Below are 24,269 nucleotides of genomic sequence, written 5' to 3' on the forward strand. Positions count from 1 at the left end.
GCTTCCTGTACCTTTCACAGTAAAAGCCGACAGTTCCAGGAGGTTGATTACAGACTTGTTGAGAGTGACGGAACATTCTAGTGAATCACACAACAACTACAGGACATTAAAGACACACCATCACACTCATGGTTCTAACAATCCAGATCTCCACATTTATCTTCCATTTTAATAATGTGTAGCAATAAAGGAGCTGAGAGCTGCAATGCATTATGGGAGTTTCTGTTTGTCGTCTTTTAAATGTAATTATTGGGGATTATATTAGGTTTGTAGTGTCGGTAATAATTGTGTTGTGTTGTGTTTTTGTTGCTTAGTTCATGTAGTTTAGTTTATTAGTTGTAAGTTGTCAACCAGCAGTGAAGAAGGTTTTGTGTGTCGTGTCGTCCTGGCATGGTCTTCCTGTGGGACTGTCAAAATAAAAGACTGATGTGTAGTGTCCTCCTGGCATGGTTTTCCTGTGGGACTGTCAAAATAAAAGACTGATGTGTAGTGTCCTCCTGGCATGGTCTTCCTGTGGGACTGTCAAAATAAAAGACTGATGTGTAGTGTCCTCCTGGCATGGTCTTCCTGTGGGACTGTCAAAATAAAAGACTGATGTGTAGTGTCCTCCTGGCATGGTCTTCCTGTGGGACTGTCAAAATAAAAGACTGATGTGTAGTGTCCTCCTGGCATGGTCTGCCGGTGGGACTGTCAAAATAAAATGCGTGCAGCTCTTTGGGTGTAGTGTTCAGTGGCAATCGGGACCAAATGGCTCTTTGAGCATTAAAGGTCACGACCCCTGTACTAGAGGCATGGCTGCATCGTGGGCCCCCTTGAGGGGCGTTTCCCTGCAGGACATCTTTGCTCCAGCTGATTGGTCCTCATCCTGCACTTTTGGATGTTAATATAAGGTGAATGTGGCAGGTGGCCAGCCTGTGGCAACGGCTATACCGTCCACAGCACAGCCATGCTAACGGCCGTACAGTCCCTCTTTTCACGACCTTTCTGGTGCAAGTCATCCAGTGCTTAAAACACCGGCTCTAGTGGTCTGGAAGGATGAAATAGAATGAAAGTTACGTATATAACTACGGTTCTACGAGTCCTGGATAACCGCCAGTGCGTCCTGTCACTCAGGATCCTCGTATCCTTGCAATAAGACTTTGACAGGAATAGATCATTTGATGACGCCAGCAGATATAGACTCTCCTGGTCATCCAGCAGTCACCGGTGACTTTGTTGATATAATTACTCGACCTGTGCATGCTCAAGATGGAACATCCAGGCGGCCATCCAGGATTCATAGAACCGGAGTTACATATGTAACTTTTGTTTTATCTTAATATTTCTGAAGCATTGCAATCTGTTGCTGTTGTCTGAGTCTTTCTGAATGCTTAACATATAATCTTTATGTGACCAATTGTATGTAGAGTTTGTACAGAGGGGAGAAGCAACTGTATCACCACTTCTCCTCTTATATCGCTGAAGCTGTAGCCCTCTGAAAATATGGTGAAATATACAGCTGGTGACCAGGTGTTCAGGGTAAAAACTCAAATTACACTTGTGGGGGAGAAAGTGTCACTCCTGATGGCATAATGTGTGAGGTTACAGAAATTATACAAATGCATATTCATTATATACATTTATATACATTATTTCAATCTCATCAATGAATGGCACATATCCCCCGTTGCTTCAGATCTTTGTAACAACAAAGCTTGTGTTCGGTATAAAACCTGGAAGAATGAGAGTAAAGAGACAAACCCAGTATCGAGAGCAATGACAATCAAAACAATCAATTTTCTTGTCCAAGGGCAGAGAACTGAAGTCACCTCACAGCTCGTTCATCCATCTGCCAACTTCCTTCCCTCTGCTGACCAATTTTATTCACACAGTTGAAGTCGGCGGTTGCATTTTCATCCAGAGATACAACAAAGCTGGTTAACACTGGTTCTCAGGCCCGTGTGTGTGTAAGTGTGTGTAAGTGTGTGTAAGTGTGTACGTGTGTGTAAGTGTGTGTAAGTGTGTGTAAGTGCCCTGTGAGCTGAGAAGGTAGGAATGCCCTAAGATAAGATGTTCCTCCGGCCAGAGACCTTGAAGACGTCTCAGAGTGCTGCAGTTAATAAATCTTCCCGTGAGTACAAAGTGTAATAACTCGAGGCCTCGCAGGTGCAAACAGTGAACAGCGATCAACATATACATGCATGAATTAACGATAACTTCAATAACACCAATTTCCACTATACTAAGCACCAGATGATAATAAAAGTACAATTTTTACTTAACAGCTTGTCACTACTAATTAATTTAATTCCTCAATGCAAAAGTTTTAGTGTAACTCTATTGCATCCCTAAATCTTGGCTGCTGGAGTTTTGAGGATATGCATATAGGCGATATATAAAATACAAGGATAATATCAAAGGTGTGTTAGCAGATTTGAATTTAGCAGTGCAACAATTGTATTCATTGTTAATTGAGGGCCAAAAAAGGAGTCATATGTTGTAATCATTTGTTAGTGTACTAAAATAAATCAGTTGTATTTGATAAGGTACAAAACGTGGGTTACAATAATATTTCGTTCTGATGTATCGGATGTATTATTGTGGTTTATGCCATCCTCCTCTTTGGGCCATTTTATACATTTGTACCCTGAATTTATGTGAATGCATCCAGCTGATGTGCTTCATATGGTCTGTCACCGTAGAGCTATTGGCTTTGGGACAGATACAATTTATTCTCTTTTATTTAAAATCACTTTTATTTTAAATCATCACGCACACTGCAGTGATAAACCTTTTTAGAAATGTCTCGATCTCATTGCTGCTATTCGACACTGCTCAGTCCCATTTCTGCTTCACACGATGCTGACCAGCAGGTGATCCATCACAGTTTTTACCTGCCGTATTTGTGACCACGTGATCATTTTGAAAACCATCTGAAGATAAGTGGCCTTCCTCTGCTTGCACTGTGACATCAGTGAAACAGCAATAGGAACGTTTTTCCAGAGTTAATCAGAACAGTCTGTGGCTGTCTGAAAAGGGCAATGACTTGTTGGCTCCTAACCTTCACTCTTTGTACACTCCGAGGGCCATGAGGCCACATCGGGAGAAGACATGACATTTTACCAACTGCTTGATGTGGCATCTGTTCAGTGCGAGTGGCATTTTAGCCTTTGGTCCTCTGGTGTCCAGTAGCTGCTGCCACACCAGGCTGTCGTGGCCCCGCTGTCCGGTTTGTCCTGGCTCTGTTTCTCCCGGGGACGGAGCCATGGGGGACGCTGGCTCTGTTTCTCCCGGGGACGGAGCCATGGGGGACGCTGGCTCTGTTTCTCCCGGGGACGGAGTCATGGGGGACGCTGGCTCTGTTTCTCCCGGGGACGGAGTCATGGGGGACGCTGGCTCGGTTTCTCCCGGGGACGGAGCCATGGGGGACGCTGGCTCTGTTTCTCCCGGGGACGGAGTCATGGGGGACGCTGGCTCTGTTTCTCCCGGGGACGGAGTCATGGGGGACGCTGGCTCGGTTTCTCCCGGGGACGGAGCCATGGGGGACGCTGGCTCTGTTTCTCCCGGGGACGGTGCCATGGGGGACGCTGGCTCTGTTTCTCCCGGGGACGGTGCCATGGGGGACGCTGGCTCTGTTTCTCCCGGGGACGGCGCCATGGGGGACGCTGGCTCTGTTTCTCCCGGGGACGGATCCATGGGGGACGCTGGCTCTGTTTCTCCCGGGGACGGAGCCATGGGGGACGCTGGCTCTGTTTCTCCCGGGGACGGCGCCATGGGGGACGCTGGCTCTGTTTCTCCCGGGGACGGCGCCATGGGGGACGCTGGCTCTGTTTCTCCCGGGGACGGAGTCATGGGGGACGCTGGCTCTGTTTCTCCCGGGGACGGAGCCATGGGGGACGCTGGCTCTGTTTCTCCCGGGGACGGTGCCATGGGGGACGCTGGCTCTGTTTCTCACGGGGACGGCGCCATGGGGGACGCTGGCTCAGTTTCTCCCGGGGACGGCGCCATGGGGGACGCTGGCTCTGTTTCTCCCGGGGACGGAGCCATGGGGGACGCTGGCTCTGTTTCTCCCGGGGACGGAGTCATGGGGGACGCTGGCTCGGTTTCTCCCGGGGACGGAGCCATGGGGGACGCTGGCTCGGTTTCTCCCGGGGACGGCGCCATGGGGGACGCTGGCTCTGTTTCTCCCGGGGACGGAGTCATGGGGGACGCTGGCTCGGTTTCTCCCGGGGACGGAGCCATGGGGGACGCTGGCTCGGTTTCTCCCGGGGACGGCGCCATGGGGGACGCTGGCTCTGTTTCTCCCGGGGACGGCGCCATGGGGGACGCTGGCTCTGTTTCTCCCGGGGACGGATCCATGGGGGACGCTGGCTCTGTTTCTCCCGGGGACGGAGCCATGGGGGACGCTGGCTCTGTTTCTCCCGGGGACGGCGCCATGGGGGACGCTGGCTCTGTTTCTCCCGGGGACGGCGCCATGGGGGACGCTGGCTCTGTTTCTCCCGGGGACGGAGTCATGGGGGACGCTGGCTCGGTTTCTCCCGGGGACGGAGCCATGGGGGACGCTGGCTCGGTTTCTCCCGGGGACGGCGCCATGGGGGACGCTGGCTCTGTTTCTCCCGGGGACGGAGTCATGGGGGACGCTGGCTCGGTTTCTCCCGGGGACGGAGCCATGGGGGACGCTGGCTCGGTTTCTCCCGGGGACGGCGCCATGGGGGACGCTGGCTCTGTTTCTCCCGGGGACGGCGCCATGGGGGACGCTGGCTCTGTTTCTCCCGGGGACGGATCCATGGGGGACGCTGGCTCTGTTTCTCCCGGGGACGGAGCCATGGGGGACGCTGGCTCTGTTTCTCCCGGGGACGGCGCCATGGGGGACGCTGGCTCTGTTTCTCCCGGGGACGGCGCCATGGGGGACGCTGGCTCTGTTTCTCCCGGGGACGGAGTCATGGGGGACGCTGGCTCTGTTTCTCCCGGGGACGGAGCCATGGGGGACGCTGGCTCTGTTTCTCCCGGGGACGGTGCCATGGGGGACGCTGGCTCTGTTTCTCCCGGGGACGGCGCCATGGGGGACGCTGGCTCAGTTTCTCCCGGGGACGGCGCCATGGGGGACGCTGGCTCTGTTTCTCCCGGGGACGGAGCCATGGGGGACGCTGGCTCTGTTTCTCCCGGGGACGGAGTCATGGGGGACGCTGGCTCGGTTTCTCCCGGGGACGGAGCCATGGGGGACGCTGGCTCGGTTTCTCCCGGGGACGGCGCCATGGGGGACGCTGGCTCTGTTTCTCCCGGGGACGGAGTCATGGGGGACGCTGGCTCGGTTTCTCCCGGGGACGGAGCCATGGGGGACGCTGGCTCGGTTTCTCCCGGGGACGGCGCCATGGGGGACGCTGCTGCGGCGCCACTCCTTCTCTCATGTCTGGCCTCTCAGAAGCACAGCTTGGTTTGCTCATTTGGTGTCAAAGGGATTTACAGGAAAGAAACTCAGGAAGAATAATACATCTACAAAGTGTGTGTTTGGGTTTTTCCTGACGTCGTCACAGTGTCCTTGTCTTTGATTTGCTAGGATGCAGATAATGTCCCTCTGCTTTTTGGTCTAATTCTATTGAAAGACAGACGCCGCCAAACGATTCCCTTCTAAACAGAAGTATTGACATTGGCTCTGGACAGGGGACACATGGGGGTCAGGGATGATTGAAGCAAACAAGGATGTATTTACAGCAGCAAACACACACCAGCTCTAAATAACACTCTTTCGTTTCGAGCATCTAGAAAAACAAATGTGTTGAAAAATAACATTTTATAATATTTTTGTGACACAGTTGCTTCTGACAATAATGCATTGATTATTTTTATTAGATTGCTAATGCTGTTATGAATACTGAAATATCCGATAGCGCTCTGCTTCTTGATTCTACTAGTGCTTCTACCGTTCTTCTGTCTTGTTCCATGTGATGATAATAATAATCAATCAAACTTGTATAGTGCTTTTTTGTGAACTCAAAGTTTCTTCAGATAAATAAAGAAAAGATGGCTCTAAATGTCAGTGCTAGCCAACCACTTGTCATAACAGTTACCATTGCACTGAACTCCTGTATAATGGAGAAGGAACTCAGTTCTCCTGACTGCAACATTAGAGTATAACGTCAACAGTATCCTCTGTCCACAGTACCTTTGTTGTGGAAATGAAACATTAACTTACCTTGACGAGAGCTGCCTGCATGTTGGCAGCTTAGTTATTGCTTCTTTTTAGCTTTTCATGCATTAATCAGTTTGTTTCAACAAGAGTTATACCAATTTTGGACAATTGCAAAATGTGGTGTGTATCGATTGCAATTGAAAATGCTAAAATGAGCACTGCAGTTCTCAAGGAGATCAAAATCAAGTGCGTGCACCACCATACTTGAAGTTTTGTTTAAATTATTTTAGAACTTCCTACGCAGATAAAACCTGTTTTAGATCTTCACAACTTGAAATCCATCCTGTGTTTACTTTATTATGCAGTTTGATCTTGGAACGTGTGTCGCTGTACCCTTGACGTGGTACAAGCAGGAAGGAAGAAAGGAATCTCCCATTAGAATTGAAGAGTTTATTAAAAAGACGTTGTCATGCAAGGTTGTATTTCTAAAATGATCTGAGCAAATATTTCACTCATGTGGGGAAAACGCTGATCAGCCACACCATCACTGTGTGGATGTACTTTGTGACATGTCAGACAATTTACTGTCACTGTCCAACATCCAACACGTTATCGAGAACTTCCTCTGGTCTCGTGAATCATTTTCAGTGATTTCGCCATCATGGTTGCATTTCCTGAGCGACAGCTCGTCACATCATCTTTGTTTGTGCCTCTTTACGACTGACATTACAAAAACAATCTTTCTCTGATTATGATGATGTTCAACTGAACATGGGGAAAATATATATTATCAAGTGAAAAAAGAACTTTTGTCAGCCTATTTGACTCAACATATAATCTCAACATATAACATACCATCACATACACCAACTTAATGAACATCATTTAATGAGGCAACTAATTCAGGAAATTCCAATCTCCTCATTGTGAGTAGTTAGCACGACACAAGTAGCATTAACACTAAAACCAGGTTTGTCTGGCAGAACTTTGCCCAGGTCATCCCAGCCAGTGTTGAGTTTCATTTTTCTCTTTGTCCATTTTGCTACCGTCTCTTCCCTCGAGGTAAACACTGCCCTGGACGGTCCACATCAATCAGTACAAAGTCTGATTCATCACATCAAACCACATTATTTTATTGCTCCAGGTTTGCGTTTCCCTTCAGGCGATTCTCTCAGTCAGTCTATCTTTATTCACATAGCACTCCTTTTTCTTTTTTTTGTGGGTCTCTGTTAAAACACAAGATTTCTTACTGAGCACTCTCCTAACTTTCTGGAGAAGTGAAAGACTCTGGGCTTCAAGAAGGACGATATGATAAGAGCCAGCCTGACAAACAGGTGGGATGAAGACTGCGGAGAGATTGATAAACTGATAAAAGGATACAGAAATCCATTCAATACAGAGGCATTGACAAGGCTGTAATGACTGCTCTGTTTCTGCTCTGTTCTTTCGGTCCCTTTTCATTGATGTTTAGTCTTCAGTGTTAAGCTTTTCAGCATTTTGTCCACCGTGAGTCTTGTATTGGTTCGGAACACAGAAGCCTGCCTTTGTTCTCCTCATCAGTGAATCAAGAATATGGATTTAATTTTGTCCCTGAATGACTTTCTTTTGGCGTGGCTTCTTGCGCAACTGAAACATCCTGCTGTTTGCAACATGCTCAGAGTTCTGCCCACTTTCATTTTCTTCTCAGACTCGTCATCTTCGTGAACTGAATGCAGCTTAATAAGTCCTGCTACTTGAGAGGCGCCACTGTAGTAAAAAAATAAATAAATCAATGGAATTCACTTCATCTGTCACTGGGTTTAATGATGTGGCTCACAGGTTGCTGTGCTCTGGGCCAAAGTGGAATTTGATGAATTAGAAAAACAAAATCTCCTCAAAGATGCCATTATCAAAACTCCTGTCCAATTCTCTTTTTTCCCTCCGGACAGTCTTTAAACTTAAGCATTTATAGCCTTTAATACAATTTAATGGTACCATGTTCAGCACAAGACCTCTATTATCTAAGAAATGTACAGAAATGTAATTGCTGAATCACTGTACTACAGTCCACAGGTCTGAGGTTAAATGATGTTGCTTCTATGATAGTTTCTGCCATGTGTCTTACACAAGCAGCAGTGAGGGCTCAGTCTTGTTGGATTATTGCTCAGAAGAGCACATGGTGCCTCACTCTGTGTCGCTGCTATAGAGATGGTCTCCGATGCGTGCAGCTGCCTCCCTTTGTTCTCACCGGGAACGACGGCCAGGCCCATCGGGTCACAATGAAGCGAAACAAGAGTGCTGTGTGTTTTCCTAACAGTCTCATTCTGTTTCTTACAGGGGATCGACTTTGCCAGTTTCACAGGATACATGTTCCTGGGAATATGCCTCGTCCTCTTCACCTCATTTCCTTTCTTGCGGATGCTTTACTGGAACAAGAAACTTTACAACAAAGAGTCCATAGAAATAGTTGGTGAGTGTCTCAGTTACACATGTATTGTCTGATCGTAGACAAGAGCAAGAGCAAGAAAATACTTGATTTTCTTCTGAAATGTTTGGACCACCCTTCATCTTATTTGAATTTTCAAATATTTGAAATAATAATAATTTTAAAAACTAATAATTATGCACACTTGATTTTATGCAGAGCATAAATGAGAGGTTATGAATGCTTTGAGTTTTATATAAATATGATAGAGATCTTAGAATGATCTGGAAAATATGGTTTTCCCTATAGTTTGTATACAAGCCAACTGTTAAAGTCCAAATCTTCAAATGACTTTCAGAACTGTTTGTGTCAAAGTACACATATATACAATCAGAGAGAGATTGCTTTAATTTGACCTGCACGGGAGGCTTTTTCATCCCGAGCACAAAGAATGGTGACTTTGTACAAGTCCTTTATTTGATGTTGTCACCTTTGTTAATGGGTTTAAATCTTCCAGAATGAGTCATCCTGTGATGGGCTCCATCCCTCTGTCATCCAATTCAAAAACAGCCAGTAGAAGATGGATGGATGTTGAGATTAACGTCAGTAATTTGGTGATTTTCATCGAGGTGTGATAAACTAGGTCACCTTTAAAGCCTGATGGAGGTTTTTTTTTTCGTTGAGGAAGTATGGTGGACTATTTTCAGGAAAATAGTGTCGCACTGATTAACATTTTCAATAAAGCCAATGTGTGATGATTGCAGTACCAAGAATAAATAAAGTGTAACTCAGATTATAATGGTTTTTGCACACTCCCCTTCACAATCAAGCAATTCTTTTTGGGCATATCTATAAGTACTTCCTTTTGTGTCATAACATCTTAGTACTTAAACCTTTAAAATATACTTGATGTCACTGGGAATGTCAGATGTTCTTGTACTAACACGGTTAAAAGGCTGCATTAGAGTTTTTCAAGGGTTCAACATTTGTTAAGACGACACTGCTCATCATGCCACTGACATCATTGGCTGTTGTGGGAGTGGTTTTACCTTTGTGACCCAGTTGGCCTTCCTTCAGTGTCTCCAGAGACCCCCAGGTATGGCAAGCCCATTTAATAGCCCATCTGGATATGGAATACAGATCTCTGCAATTCAATTCCTACTAGTCGAAATGAACATTTCATATATCAACAACGCCATTCTTACTGGTAAGAATACCACTTTCCCCATTCATTTGAACGGGGCACGTGATTAGAGATATCATGAATTCAATTACGAATATCCGCAATGTGAGATCCTGATATCTACAATTCAATCGTGACTAGTCACAATTTCAAATCAAGATATCTTAAACTCCTGTCCATTAAAGACATCTGTAATGGCAATTGTAGATATCTTTAATCACGTTTTACAGATATCTTGAACTGGAATTATGTCCAGTCAGAATTAAATTGTAGATATCTCCAACTGGAATTCTGACTCGTCAAAATGGAATTAGCGATATCTTGAAACAGAGTTTTGACGAGTCGAAATGACATTGCAGATATCTGGCATTTTCTAACTGAAGGGGTCTTTCTCCTTCCGAGCTCGCTCTTCCAGCTCCATCTTGAAGCCGCTGCAGCCTCTCTGCACCCCCCATTGATTATAATGTCCGTTCCTGCTTTCCCCAATACCGTATAAATAACAACACTTGACTGTGGTTCTCAATTGAATGCTAACGATCAACTGTTTTACTGTGTTTGATCGGAAACGTTACAGAGTTGTAAAAGCAGAGTTCACAAAGTTTTCAGCGCTGGTCTTTTCCCCACGTCTGCTCGCTGGAAGCTGCCGTGAGAAAAAACCTAAATCACTGTATTGTGTGGCTTTTCTTCTGACACCCGAGTGGGGTCGTCTCCTGGCGCCATTTCTATTGGTTATTGCCACACCTTATGCAACATGGGGGGGCTCTTCTGTCCCTGTGTGTGTGTGTGTGTGTGTGTGTGTGTGTGTGTGTGTGTGTGTGTGTGTGTGTGTGTGTGTGTGTGTGTGTGTGTGTGTGATAAACTGCTCTAGCAGTATTGTGTGTCCTGTACATGCAATTCCTCCTTCATAACTATCTTCTCTGACCGTAACCTCCATTTCTTCTGCTCAGTAAAAAGTTCCTCTTCTCTCCTCCAGCTCATGTGGATCAGTGTCCAATGGGAAGCCTCGCATAAGCAGCGTCATTTGACGTCATTTCAGATATCTCTAACTACCGTTGTGACACGTCACAATTGAACTGTGGATATCTCAAACTGTAATTGTGACACATTTTGACGTGTCACAATGATGTTGATATCTATAATGTTAATTCCACATAGTCAAATGTAGCATTTAAATGATAGAAGGCCTTGCCATACCCAGGCAGCACAAAAGAGACAAATTCATTCATCCAGTGAACAGCACAGGAGTACTATCTTTGCCCATTCGGCTGTTATACAAACTGTTCACATCATTTGGAATAAAGAAGGTTTTTAAATAAATCTCTGCAGCTATCCTGCAGTAGGAAAGACGTTTGTCACTGAGCTCTCAGAGGTCTTCCTGAAGATTCAGCACATCGTCCAGATGTAGAAGAAGATGATTTATAAGGATGAACACCACAGGATGTGTTTGATGACACAACACACATGGGCATGGGAATGATGGCATCCTTCATCTCAGCGTCTGTGCTCTTCTCCTGCAAATATTCCTACAACTGGGGGTTCAGATCATGAATGCAACTAATAAAACGGGGGACACTTGTAGGAAATTGTAAGCAATTTTTCTGGAAATGACCTATTGGTGGTCACCTGAAATAAAACAGTGTCCTCCCTCATTAAGACGAGGAGCATCCAGCTCCGCTGGTGACCGATCACTGCAAGTCTGATACCGTGTCTGTAAATCCCCCCTGTGGAGCTGCACCCACCAACCTCAACTGTCATGTGAAGTCTGGGACTGAATCAGCTCTATACGCCCGACACTGCTGCCAGTTGTGCTGATTTGCTTACAGGAATCCTTTTTTTTTTTAACCCCCAGTGCTAGTTAGATCCTATTAAGGTCACCAAGCAGCCTTCCTGAAGAAAGATAGCACCTACTGATATGGACACAAGGGTCCAGCTCCCTCAGGCTGTTATTCTGTATAACGTCCCACATGGAAAGAACCTATATAAACATATATGTTTTAATATAGGTTTTGATATAGGTTTGGCATATATGTGACATATATAAAATTGGCCGTTTTCCTATATGTTATGTACATATATGTACATATATATGTGCATACATGCAGCATATATGTGCATATATGCAGTATATATTGTCATATATGTGCATATATGCAGCCCATACATTGTCATATATGCAGCATATATGTGCATATATGTGCATATATGCAGCATATATATGGTCATATATGTGCATATATGCAGCATTTATGTGCATATATGCAGCATATATGTGCATATATGTGCATATATGCAGTATATATTGTCATATATGTGCATATATGCAGCCCATACATTGTCATATATGCAGCATATATGTGCATATATGTGCATATATGCAGCATATATATGGTCATATATGTGCATATATGCAGCATTTATGTGCATATATGCAGCATATATGTGCATATATGTGCATATATGCAGCATATATATGGTCATATATGTGCATATATGCAGCATTTATGTGCATATATGCAGCATATATGTGCATATATTGTCATATATGTGCATATATGCAGCCCATACATTGTCATATATGTGCATATATGCAGCATTTATGTGCATATATGCAGCATATATGTGCATATATGTGCATATATGCAGCATTTATGTGCATATATGCAGCATATACATTGTCATATATGTGCATATATGTGCATATATACAGCATATATATTGTCATATATGTGCATATATGCTGCATATAGGTTTCATATATGTGCATATATCCTCATATAGGTTCTTTCCATGTGGGGTAGCTGTCGATCTGCAGTTGTCCTTCTATAGGGGCTCACACACCATTTAAACCCCTAACATCAGCTACTGCCAATTGAGATACCCCGAAGCAAGTCATTCCTAGCCAACTGAACTTCATCACTGCGGTTTGCGTCATTAATCTGCAGCCAAACAGATGGGGGGGTCTTGTTCATTTTGTTTCCCTTCTTCCAGAACTGAAGCATGAGATCCTGGTCTGGAGGCAAACAGCGCAGCGCATTAATCCAGCAAGTCGAGAAGAGACGGCCGTCAAATGCCTTCTGATGCAAAAAGTCCTGAACCTTGAAAGTCTGCTTCGCAAGATGATGAAAACTTTCCAAAGGTTGATAGAAATACACTGAAAACCAGGCTTCCTAAATGACTATATCACACTGCGAGGAATTGACAACATTGGATAAATCTTATGTGACATGAGCTATATTTATATTTCAAAACTGCTAATTGTGGCCATTTTATTGTTTTTAAATAAGGAAGTTTTGTGAACCATATATGGCCCAAACTGTTGTATCACCTTCTTTATCACAAGTTACAATGACGAAGACTATATCAACTGAAAATGTCGCTGAAATAAACCCGCTGATGACAGCTAATGTGAGATTTATTTGTTGCTTTGTGCCGCAGACAAATATCCCAGGAAGACAAGAACTGGGAGCAAAACATTCAAGAATTGCAAAAGAAGGTAAGATGTCATACGTCACAATTTACTGCATTGTGCAGTGCTGGTGTATCTCAGCAATGAGGATTTTAAACTTCACAAACAAACAAATACTGTAAGTCAAGTTCTAATATCTCTTCACCCACCATTCACAAGAATTTTTTATTTTTTCCCCCCCATAGCACAGAATAACTGACAAGGTGCTGCTGGTGAAGTGTGTGTCCGTACTGAGCGTCGTGATCTTCATGTTCTTCCTCAACTCCTTCGTCCCCAGCATTCATCTCGAACTGGGTAAGTGAGGCGTCTTGTTCCTTCATCACTTTCACAGGCTCCATGGGGCGCTTTTGGTTTTTGTCCAGTAATTATAAAATGTGGCGTCCCTTGTCGTTATGGTTTGAATGAGAGCAAATATAAAACCGACCAGCAGATGCGGCTAATAAAAATTACATACATGTAGGGATTTCTTACCTCATAAGGAACCATTTATGTTGTGCTTGGCTATCGATAGTGATTAATAATGATCAAAGATAGTTATTAATAATGTTATTGAAATGTAATCTGATGTGTATCAGAACCTCGGAGCTCCACCTGTCTAAACAGGAAATGATAACCAATTCAGTTCTATCAGTCTCATAAGATATACTAAACAGTTCATCAGGAATTTGAATTAATAGTTAAATTAATTAGAATTACCAGAATTAACAGTAAAGATTGAAGGATTTTGGAGTTCTTGACACAGAAGAGTCGACATTTCATTCACCTTTGTGCACATTAATAAAACAGTAAGTATGATTCCAAACATTATATTTATTAACAATGAAAACAAATAAAACACAGATTCTAACTACCTATATACAGCTTGGTGTGTGTGTGTGTGTGTGTGTGTGTGTGTGTGTGTGTGTGTGTGTGTGTGTGTGTGTGTGTGTGTGTGTGTGCGTGTGTGGAGAGAGAGAGAGGTGGAGGGAGTGTGTGTGTGTGAGACGTGTGATGAACTACAAAACAAGATGGCGGATCACAAGAAACTACATTCCAAATGGAGGTTGTCAGAGAACAGGAAGTCTGTCCTGGGTCTCCACCATGTGCTGGAGAACAATGGAACATGAAGCTAGTCTTTAGCGTCTGCTTCCTGTGTGTCTCTGCTAAAGGACCATTTCTAGAATGACTTGATGTGGGGCGCTGCCTTCAGCAACCTCCTGACTCGGGGTCCAAGTCTTGCAACAGAGCGAGGAGACTGGCTGAATGCCTTTTGTTGCACGAATGTTGATTCGGAGGAGAGCTTCAACCAATCAGTGACTGGCTGAATGCATGGGGGGGAAGCGTCTTGTCATCAGAAAGGGGGGGAGGAAGGTCCTGCAGAAGGTCCCCCCCTGTTGGGTGCGAAAGACAATCACATTCCTGGTCAGAATTCATATGTCATGACTGCGTCTCATGACATATGAATATTGTCTTTCCCCAGAAATGAACAAACTTTGTGTGGTCCTGTGAGATCCAACACTGATAACAGGCAGTTACAATAGTTACTCTTGAAGTAAATACATGGATTAGTTTTTGAGCATCACTCTGTCAATATCGTCTTGATTTTAGAGACATTGTGCAAAAGTAAAGGTAAAGACTCCAATAGATAAGACATTAATGAGCGGCAGCTGTGCAGCTACACTCTATCAGGTGAAAACAGGAAGTAATCAGATTACTACACAATCACCAGGTGAAAACAGGAAGTAATCAGATTACTACACCATCACCAGGTGAAAACAGGAAGTAATCAGATTACTACCAGCTGCATTCAGACTCTGGTTCATCATGTAGGCTGGTTCTCCAGTGAGAGAGCTAGAACGTTAGGTTGGTTCTCCAGTGAGAGAGCTAGAACGTTAGGTTGGTTCTCCAGTGAGAGAGCTAGAACGTTAGGTTGGTTCTCCAGTGAGAGAGCTAGAACGTTCTCCACTGACTATGAGGACCTCGGCCTCCAGCCTTGTTCATCATGGAGGTTGGTTCTCCAGTGAGAGAGCTAGAACGTTCTCCACTGGCTATGAGGACCTGGGCCTCCAGCCTTGTGTGACCTGAGCCCATCAGGATGTTGATGATGATGTGAAAAACACTGACAAGCTGCATGTAGATGGTTTCATAAGACACTAAATATTGACCACTACTTCTATGATGTCCTCCATTGATTGATCGTCTTACTTCTGGAAGTATAACATCAACAACATAACTGATGAGTCTCTGGTCCCTCTTCTTGGTTCCTGTGACCTCCTCCATCTCTTCCAGTAGCTCCAACATCTGTTACAATACAGAGGAATAAAAGTAAACAAATCAAGCTTATGTTACGTAAAAACTCTCAAACTTGATAAAGAGATGTTTTGTGATCTGCTGGTCACTGAAACCACGTCTTCATGATGACGAGCTGCTGGAGGGCAGGTGATGCAGACGACATCTTCCAGAGGTTCATTCTGTCTGAACGACCCTCCAGTCCATGAGGTCATCATGAAGCTCTGAAGACAAAGATCAAAGAGAGAAGAGAGAACAGATATTAGAACCACTAACAGACATCAGACTATAAAGACATCAAACTACTGTTGATGATTAAACCTTTATGAAAGTAGTGACCTCATATAAAGACATCAAACTATTGATGATTAACCCTTTATGAAAGTAGTGACCTCATATAAAGACATCAAACTACTGTTGATGATTAAACCTTTATGAAAGTAGTGACCTCATATAAAGACATCAAACTACTGTTGATGATTAACCCTTTATGAAAGTAGTGATCTCATATAAAGACGTCAAACTACTGTTGATGATTAACCCTTTATGAAAGTAGTGACCTCATATAAAGACATCAAACTACTGTTGATGATTAAACCTTTATGAAAGTAGTGACCTCAAATAAAGACATCAAACTACTGTTGATGATTAAACCTTTATGAAAGTAGTGACCTCATATAAAGACATCAAACTACTGTTGATGATTAAACCTTTATGAAAGTAGTGACCTCATATAAAGACACATCAAACTACTGTTGATGATTAACCCTTTATGAAAGTAGTGACCTCATATAAAGACACATCATCAACAGAATAAATATCTCACCAAGTGGTTCAGTCATTTCTGCCATACGACACACATCTATTGAATAACTGTACAAACTATTGTTGTAGTACCTTGTGCTCTCATCCGTGGTCTCACATCCACAGCTGGATGACTCCTCCAGATGTTTGTGGGATTTTAAGGCACAACCAACAGGCCAACCTTTGCAAACTTTGCACTGCATCCATCCCAGCATTTCTGTGTCTGGATTAAAAAATCCTGCAAAACAAGAGATGTATTCACATTATTTTTGTTTAATTTCATTTAAAATAGAAAACTGCCTCTGAAAACAGAACAAGTCAATCATCATAATTTATATTTGTTATAACTTTCTGTTTACTTTACTGTTGATTTCACTGCAGTGTTTACATTATTTAACTTTTTATACTTCTCTTAACTTATTATATTCATAACCTCCAAGATATCCAAGATATATGTTTCATCAATTATTTCTATTTTCAGTGTGTGGAATTCCTTTTTGAATGCAGGTGTGAAGAGGAATGCAATTTCAGTTCTTTATACGTGTGGCACAGATAAACATAAACATCCTAGATAGATGCTTCCCATTTAGATGCCTTATTATAATAAATTAATTATTGGTCACATTTTAGTGACCGAGGAGGAATAGTAATGTCATTTTACACGTAAAGACACATAGTTCCTTTGAAAAAGCGGGAAGAGAAAAAAAAGTTGCGGAGTATTCTCTCACAAATCAAATAGGCTGATTTGCAATATCTCACATCAGACATATTGTTTCCAGATGTCACACATACAGGCAAAAGTAATCAGCTGATCAGTGTCACCTCCATTTTGTGTTTGACACCAAAATCCTATCTGCTATGACTCGACGATGATTTCTTTAAATGTTTTTTGCATAAATAGTCATAGAACACAATTCCTAAATTCTGCCACAAATGTTGGTGTGCTTTTTGTCAATGTGTTCTACTTTTCATTAAAATCTCTTCTGCTTTGACTGGTACATGTCTACAACACATGGTACATGTACACGGTACCCAACATTTCATATTAAATGACTCAATCTAGCACAAAAAGTGTTTTTATTGCTTTTGGATCGCAACATTTATCAAGAGTAAAACGTTAGGATGTGAGAAACATTTGGAAGTTTGACATTTAACTAAAATTGGCTCATTGCAAAGAGAATAAGCATGTCTGACTGCAGAGCAGGTAAAACTGTCCACCTTACAAGTTTGCTTTAAATGTCTATTTTCTCATTTTCTGTATGAATAGTTTTTCATTTTCAGTATTATTTAGTCTCAGAATGAATTTGTTAATAAATGTTCACAACCCTGAATAAATAAAGTGGTATAAAAGACAGATGGATTCTCAACAGGCATCAAATTGCCTGGTTCAATGACATTGTGGAACATTTGTCCGGAATTAATAGTTCCACAATTTGTTTTAGCTAGTAAACACTGTAAAATCAAAAATAAGCTGTTTTTCAGTGTCTGTAGCGAATCCTTTCCCCGTCACACTGTTTCTGTCCTCATTGTGTTCTTCCTCCTTCACTAATTGCTTGCAGTTGTGAAATGATTTCCTCCAAGGCATATACCTGTTTCACCTCACCTGTTTCATCAAATGTCCTCGAAGTGGATGCACACTCAAAAACACTCACTGCTCCTAAATATCCGCTGGCCCGTGCCAGCCATTGTCCTGCGGATGGGAATGTGTTGAAATGGTATTACTTTGGTGAGGATGGATGCTTCATCAGACCAGCTGGATTCATATTTTCCAGCAAGTTCCTCTTCATACTGTGAACAGTTCATCAGATTACAGTCAGAGCTATATAGAGATTCATAAGAAGGGATTTTTTTGGCCTCTCTTTTCTTTATGATGTCGTTCACCTGCATCCTAACCATATTTTACACCAACAGTTTTCTTCATTTAACAACTTCAATGTCTCCATTTATGGATCCTTTTTTAATTCACTAAAAATAGATTAAGCAGGATTTTTCTCAATCAAGACTTCTATTCTGAGTCTTTATGCATAGAGGATGAAAGTTTGATTCTAAGTAGAGTTTGCATGTCCTTCCAGTCTGCTTTTTCAACATGCAAAGACGTTTCTTGTTGGTTGATGCCTGCAGGCCCCCCAGGAGGTGAATGAAGTGCCTCGTGAGAAACGTCTTCTCTTTCTGAAAACTACAACTCGAAGCTTTGTGTCTGATAGACTCGACCAGGAAATTATGTTCAAGTGTTTAGGCTTGTGCTTTTCGCAGCAAAACAGAGAGACGTCACATCTTCCTCTCTCTTTCAGGCTGGATTGCAATCCTGGGAGCTCTGTGGCTTCTGGTTTTGGCTGACATCCAAGATTTCGAGATCATCTTGCACAGAGTGGAATGGGCCACGCTGCTATTCTTCGCTGCCCTGTTTGTTTTGATGGAGGTATTTTAGCATTTTCTAGAATTTCTCAAAGGGTGGATTTCAATTAGAGCCTCTGCTTCAAGCGATGGTCACAACCCGCCATACTTGCAAGTGCGCACTGTCTACCTGCAAAAACGTGGGCAAAATTGGGGAATCCATAGGAGGTGAGTCCCACCTCCGTGCGGATTTGGAGCATGCAGACATGCCGTACAATGTTTCCTGCACGAGAAACTTTTTGCTGTGTTGGGGCCACGGATTCACCCCTATACGAGTGATGCCTTCTACGGACAATGAGCACACAACACACTGACTCTATGTCTTTTACATTTTAAACTTAGTTCAAAATTGCAGCGGGAAAGTAAAAAAAAAACAAAAAAGAAAGCATTTTGTTAAGTGGATTATTTGTAACATTTCAGTGGCCTAGGATGAATGGTAAACAACATTTGTATTTCTGAAAGCAAATAAGCCGTAAAGTTAAAACGCAGTTTCAAACAAGACAACTTTGAGTGATGCGTTCAGGTGCTCATTAAACTGTCGGACACATGACATCCCGGGTTTGCGGGGCTCAGCGCAACGTTACATGCTTTTTCAGAATTATTGACTTGAAGGATTGGATTTCAAAGTGTATCTGTAAAGGTGTAAAGACATGATATAAATATGACTGATAGTCATTAGCCAGGTGAAACATGTATGACCAGTTTCTAGGTGGGTGTGCGTCCTATGCGCAAAGTAGGGCTGCCATGATTAGTCAACTCGTCATGATTATGTAACTAATTTAATGGTCAACGCGCCATCTAAAACATTTTTTCACCTTTGTTTTTCTCTCAAAACTGCCCGCGGCAGCGTCCACCGTCTGCCTCTCTGTCCTTGACCCATGCACAGCAGTGGTAATCAGGGTCAGGTGACGTCACCTGAAGTCCTACCAGACGGGCTCAGGTATCATGACGCCCGGCGGCAATGCAGCTCCACAGTGTGGGAGCATTTGAAGAAAACACAAGAGAAAAGCGAGCAATGCAACATCTGCAAGACAGAAGTTCCACGGCAGCACTGTGAAGCACAGCAGCCGAGAAGGAAGCACGTTGTGGCTTCTGACAACGATGAAGAGGGACCGTCGTCTCCGCAAGCTAACTGGCTAGTTAGCTGCTAATATTGGCGTAAACAGAGAGCTAACTTACTACTTACTCTTATAGCTGTAAACGTTATCATTAGCGACGACGATTTGATTCATTAGCCGCCCTTCAAACACGTGCCTTTTCCTTATTTTACTGGGCTGTTTGCACTTTATTCTACACAGTCAAACAAGCGTTTGCTGCTACAAGCATATTTCATTAAAGGTTTAATGAACTATCATCTTAATTGTCTTTATTTTTAGTTGGCATATACCTTAAAAATTTCAAGCTGAAAACTAATGATGGTTATGTTAGAGCAGCTTCATACTGGTGTGATAAGTTCTATGTTTTACATTCAATTTACGCATTGTCCGATTAATCGACTAATCGAAAAAATAATCGGTGATTAGTCAACTAGCAACATAATCGTTTGTGGCAGCCCTCGTGCAAAGAAGACCATTCCTCGTGAGAAAGGAAGCCATATGATACTATACTAACTATATATGGGCATACACTCGACATATATTTATAAGAATTAATATGTTAAACTATATTGTACAGGATTTGTATAGGAGTTGTCCGTTCACCCTTCATTAGTTCACTTTTATAATCATTATCAATGTAATATTTCCCCATATTTCCACACCATAACTCAGATATGGAAGAATGAGGGAGTTATTTAACAAGTTGAGTTTATTTTGATCTAATTCTGGAATCGGATTTTACACATTAAACCAATATTTTATATGCTGTTATATGCAGCTTCAGGTCGAGCTTTTCATCAACAGTAATTCCGCGAATTTTATTTATTGCAAATGTATGTATTGTCAAAAAATGCATAAAAAAATGCTGTCATGAAGATGTAAACGACAAATAAGTTGCTCTTATTGCTTGCATCTATTTGGAAATGTTATGACTGCTTTTTTTCTCACTTCCTCCTCCATGAGTTCAAACTGTGTCTGTGTGTAATAAATACATCACTATTTATCCGAGGCCACTGAAATGTTACAAATAATTCCATCTGGGAATCCTCTATCTGGAAAAACATTTGTTCTTCATACTTGCATGTACTTACAACATGTGAGTGAGTGAGGACGGTCTCCAGAGGATCACGTGGTATTTGCACGGAGATGTTATGTTGCAAGCACCTACAACTCACTGACCACGTACAACGTATGATGCAGCAACTGCTCACAGCCAGGCGTGGCGTGTGGGTCAAGTATTTACACCTTGCATTGACGTACTCCCTCCCTGCTCTTGCCACTCCGGCCCCACGTTTTCAGACAAACGTGGCAGCCGCTGCCTCCCCCAAAAAAAGTAAGGACTAAAAACACACAGGGTGGGTTGTGACCGTCGCTTAAGGCACTGTGTTAAATTACCATAGGTTTAACTGGGCTCTCCAGTTACAGGCTTCTTGTGCTATTAAAGGAAAATGGAGACCAACTGCTGCTTGGATCTACTGAAAAATCTGTGTATCTGTGAGCTCACAATGTGGAAAGTAATATCGTGATGTCAGCAAAATGAAGGCTTTGTTGTTTCCCTCCAGAGAGTCAGAGTCCCTGGCATGTAAACACTTTTGTTTTTAACTTGCATGATAACAAGAATAGATTTGTCTTTGAGTTTTTAATGGCTCCGGAATATAAAAACAAATCTGCATGTATTTTCAGTTTTAACCCACCAATGAGTAATTCTCCTCCGATATTTTTCATCATTCATTCATCATTTTTCAGGCTTTAGCCCAGCTGCAGCTTATCGACTATATTGGAGAACAGACAGCAGAGCTCATAAAAGTAAGTTTTCACATTGATTCTCACCTCTGCACTCATCTTCCTGGGACCAATTGACAATTGATAGTGGGGAACAGGTGACAAGCTACTGTTTTTCATGCATATTGATTCCTCTGCTGAGTGCTGGCTGGAATTCAATTATTTTGTTTACATCTGATTCCTGCCAATGGCTGAAGGGGTCTGAGGTAATCTTCACCCATATTCTTGCCACTGTGCATCATGCGAGCGAAGTATCCCTGAGCAGAGAATTGCATCAGTAATGGGAACGTCAGCTTGCGTTTCAACTGTGGCCCCGTAAGTCCAATAATCACACATGACAGCTGTGTGCTATTCATAGTTTGTGACCTGGCCTCCATTCCCCCCCGCTGCTGGGCAGTCTGCACAGCCTTTCCCCTCTTGATACACCGCTGGAGCACAGGTCACACAAACAGATATGGTTTCCTTGACTGTGGCCACGCTCTCTCGAGACAACAAGACGTGGGTTCAAGTGAGAGTGTGCTTGTTGTCACATGTGGAGAATTGACCTCGCCATGTGTGCAGGACAGACCTCCAGAGATAAAATTCAGAGACCACATGCGGATGGCTCGTCCTCTCAGTCTCCAGTCTAAGAGAACAGGTTCCGTGTCAAACACTGAACATGATTGGTACATTTGATTTAAACCAGTGACAGACCAAGGGAGTGTCAATGAAAGCAGAATTTATCTCTCTCCCCATTATCTCCTCTCTCAGGCAGTGCCAGAAGATCAGCGCCTGGCCATCGCCATCATCCTGGTGATGTGGGTCTCCGCTCTGGCTTCTTCGCTCATTGACAACATCCCCTTCACTGCTACCATGGTAAGAGGTGTCTGCACGTCTTCACGCCCGCGGCGCTCCCATGGCGGCGCTCCCATGGCGGCGCTCCCATGGCGGCGCTCCCATGGCGGCGCTTCCATGGCGGCGCTCCGTGGGTCTGTGGTTTCTGTTCAAATGCGATGCAGAGGCGGTCAGCGTTCTGTTCAACCGCGGTCAGTGGCGCTACATCGTGGGGACGGACCGCCGACGCGATGCAGAGAAGCTCGGAGCTCAGAGCCTCCGTGTTCCGGCGCGGAGCTGCAGGAGCGCGATCAGCGCCGGAGTGGAGTGGCTGCTCCTGCGTTTGAGCAGAAAGCTAAAGGCTCCCGTGTCGCCAGCCGGGATGCTCGGGTGCGGGGCATGTTGCTGGAGCGTTCGCTCTCTCAGAACCAACAAGGAAGTTGCTGCTGCAGCTCTGTGGCTGGAAAAAAATCACAGTTAACTAAACAACAAGTGCAAAGTGGAAGATGTAAACAACAACAGAGGATTCATAAGATCTAGATCTGCAGCCAAGCTGAGATGACTGTAACGTCACATATCTGCGGATACCGCTCCGTTCCGTCCCCGCACAAAAACCGGGCTTATGTGTGTGTTTATCTAACTGAGATTAGATACCACAAGTGGACGGCCGGTGTGTTCGCAAGGTCAGGTTAGTGAAAGAGAGTTTCACAAACAGATACCGCTTTATCAGAAAAACACAGAAAATAAACACATTGCATGTATTACTTCAAGCTAATCTTACATTGCTGCCCAGACAAAAGCTTGCCTACTGTTCGTGGCTTGGAGTTGTTCAGCCCCGTTCATGGTGCGGTGCTGTGGGTGTGGCCGCAGTAACTTGTCAGTGTTAAGGCGCTGTCATGCTACCAATGTCCGGTCTGGTACGCGCGTACTTTGTGACGTCAGAATCGTCATCTGCCCCTGGACGCAATTCTCCACTACGACCCCGTGGCGGCGGTCCGGGTGCAACCCAAATGTTTTGACCACGCGTCCTGTACGCGACTGTACACATCGACTGCACATGCGCTGGAGCTTGTGCGAGGAGCTCCTCCGTCTTCCCGTCTGAACAATCACAATTTAAAAGCCAAAGAAGATAGCCACACAGCTCAAAACTCCTGAAGTGAAAGATAAAGGACTTTAGGAAAAGTGGAGAACGCCGTGCAGCAGAAGTGGAGCTATTTTCAGGATTACATTATAGAACGCGCACGGACGTGAACCCGAGTAGAGCATGACAACAAACGTGTGCGTCCCACGGACATGAGCGGAAACCAGCGTACTCGCGTGGACAATGGTAGCATGACAGCGCCTTTCCCTGGACCGGACTTCAGCGCTCTGAAATCCAGAGGCTTTGCTCTCAGCTGCAGAAGTAAGCCTCAGGTTGGGAGTCCCGGTGAGCTGCACGGCAGGAGAGTGAAGAAGTTGGGTTGCAGTTGAGGCAGCAGGAGCGATGTGGTCCGTTGGAGAGGAGAAAAAAAAAGAAAAAAAAAGAAAAGAGTAACTGTAAGGTTTTCTGCTCATCCAGCGAGGTTAGAAAGGTCCAGCCTGGTCCGCATGCGTTGCCACGCGCCTCTCTGCATCCCCATGTGCAGCTCTGTGACTGGCCTGACGCACAACTGTCTTGAAGAGCGTTTGTTATTTCCCGGTGCGACTTTCTATCCCTGTGCGTCCTGGTCCTGCCTGCTGCGGTGCTCGGAATGGCCTGAGCCAGTCAGGGTGGGGTTCGCCCCAGAGCTTCCGGGGCGGGTGCTCTGGCTGATGATGGAGGCTTTGGATCCCCCTGGCACTGAGGAGCAGTGCTGTAGCTTGGAGACAGTGTGGCCGGGGGCCCCCTGGTGGGGCCCACGTGATCAATGGCGAATGTTCCAGGGTTGACCATGCACTCTCTTTGTCCTCAAAGAAACGTGGTTCACCCC

General features: G+C 44.2%; 1 protein-coding gene across 1 annotated transcript in view; it reads left to right on the plus strand.

The window, feature by feature from the left end:
* oca2 (oculocutaneous albinism II) overlaps window positions 1-24,269 on the plus strand; it is a gene marked incomplete at its 5' end in the record, with an annotated part of 99,546 nt that overhangs the window by 51,240 nt on the left and 24,037 nt on the right. Inside the window, 7 exons of the mRNA XM_080506048.1 lie at window positions 8,426-8,558; window positions 12,685-12,832; window positions 13,132-13,189; window positions 13,348-13,456; window positions 18,526-18,653; window positions 21,472-21,531; window positions 22,258-22,362. Of these exons, the coding sequence (XP_080362174.1) occupies window positions 8,426-8,558; window positions 12,685-12,832; window positions 13,132-13,189; window positions 13,348-13,456; window positions 18,526-18,653; window positions 21,472-21,531; window positions 22,258-22,362 (741 nt within the window). The remainder of the gene's footprint in view (window positions 1-8,425; window positions 8,559-12,684; window positions 12,833-13,131; window positions 13,190-13,347; window positions 13,457-18,525; window positions 18,654-21,471; window positions 21,532-22,257; window positions 22,363-24,269) is intronic.

This window comes from Blennius ocellaris, assembly GCF_963422515.1.
Source record: "Blennius ocellaris genome assembly, chromosome: 12".
NCBI classification, from domain to species: Eukaryota; Metazoa; Chordata; class Actinopteri; order Blenniiformes; family Blenniidae; genus Blennius; species Blennius ocellaris.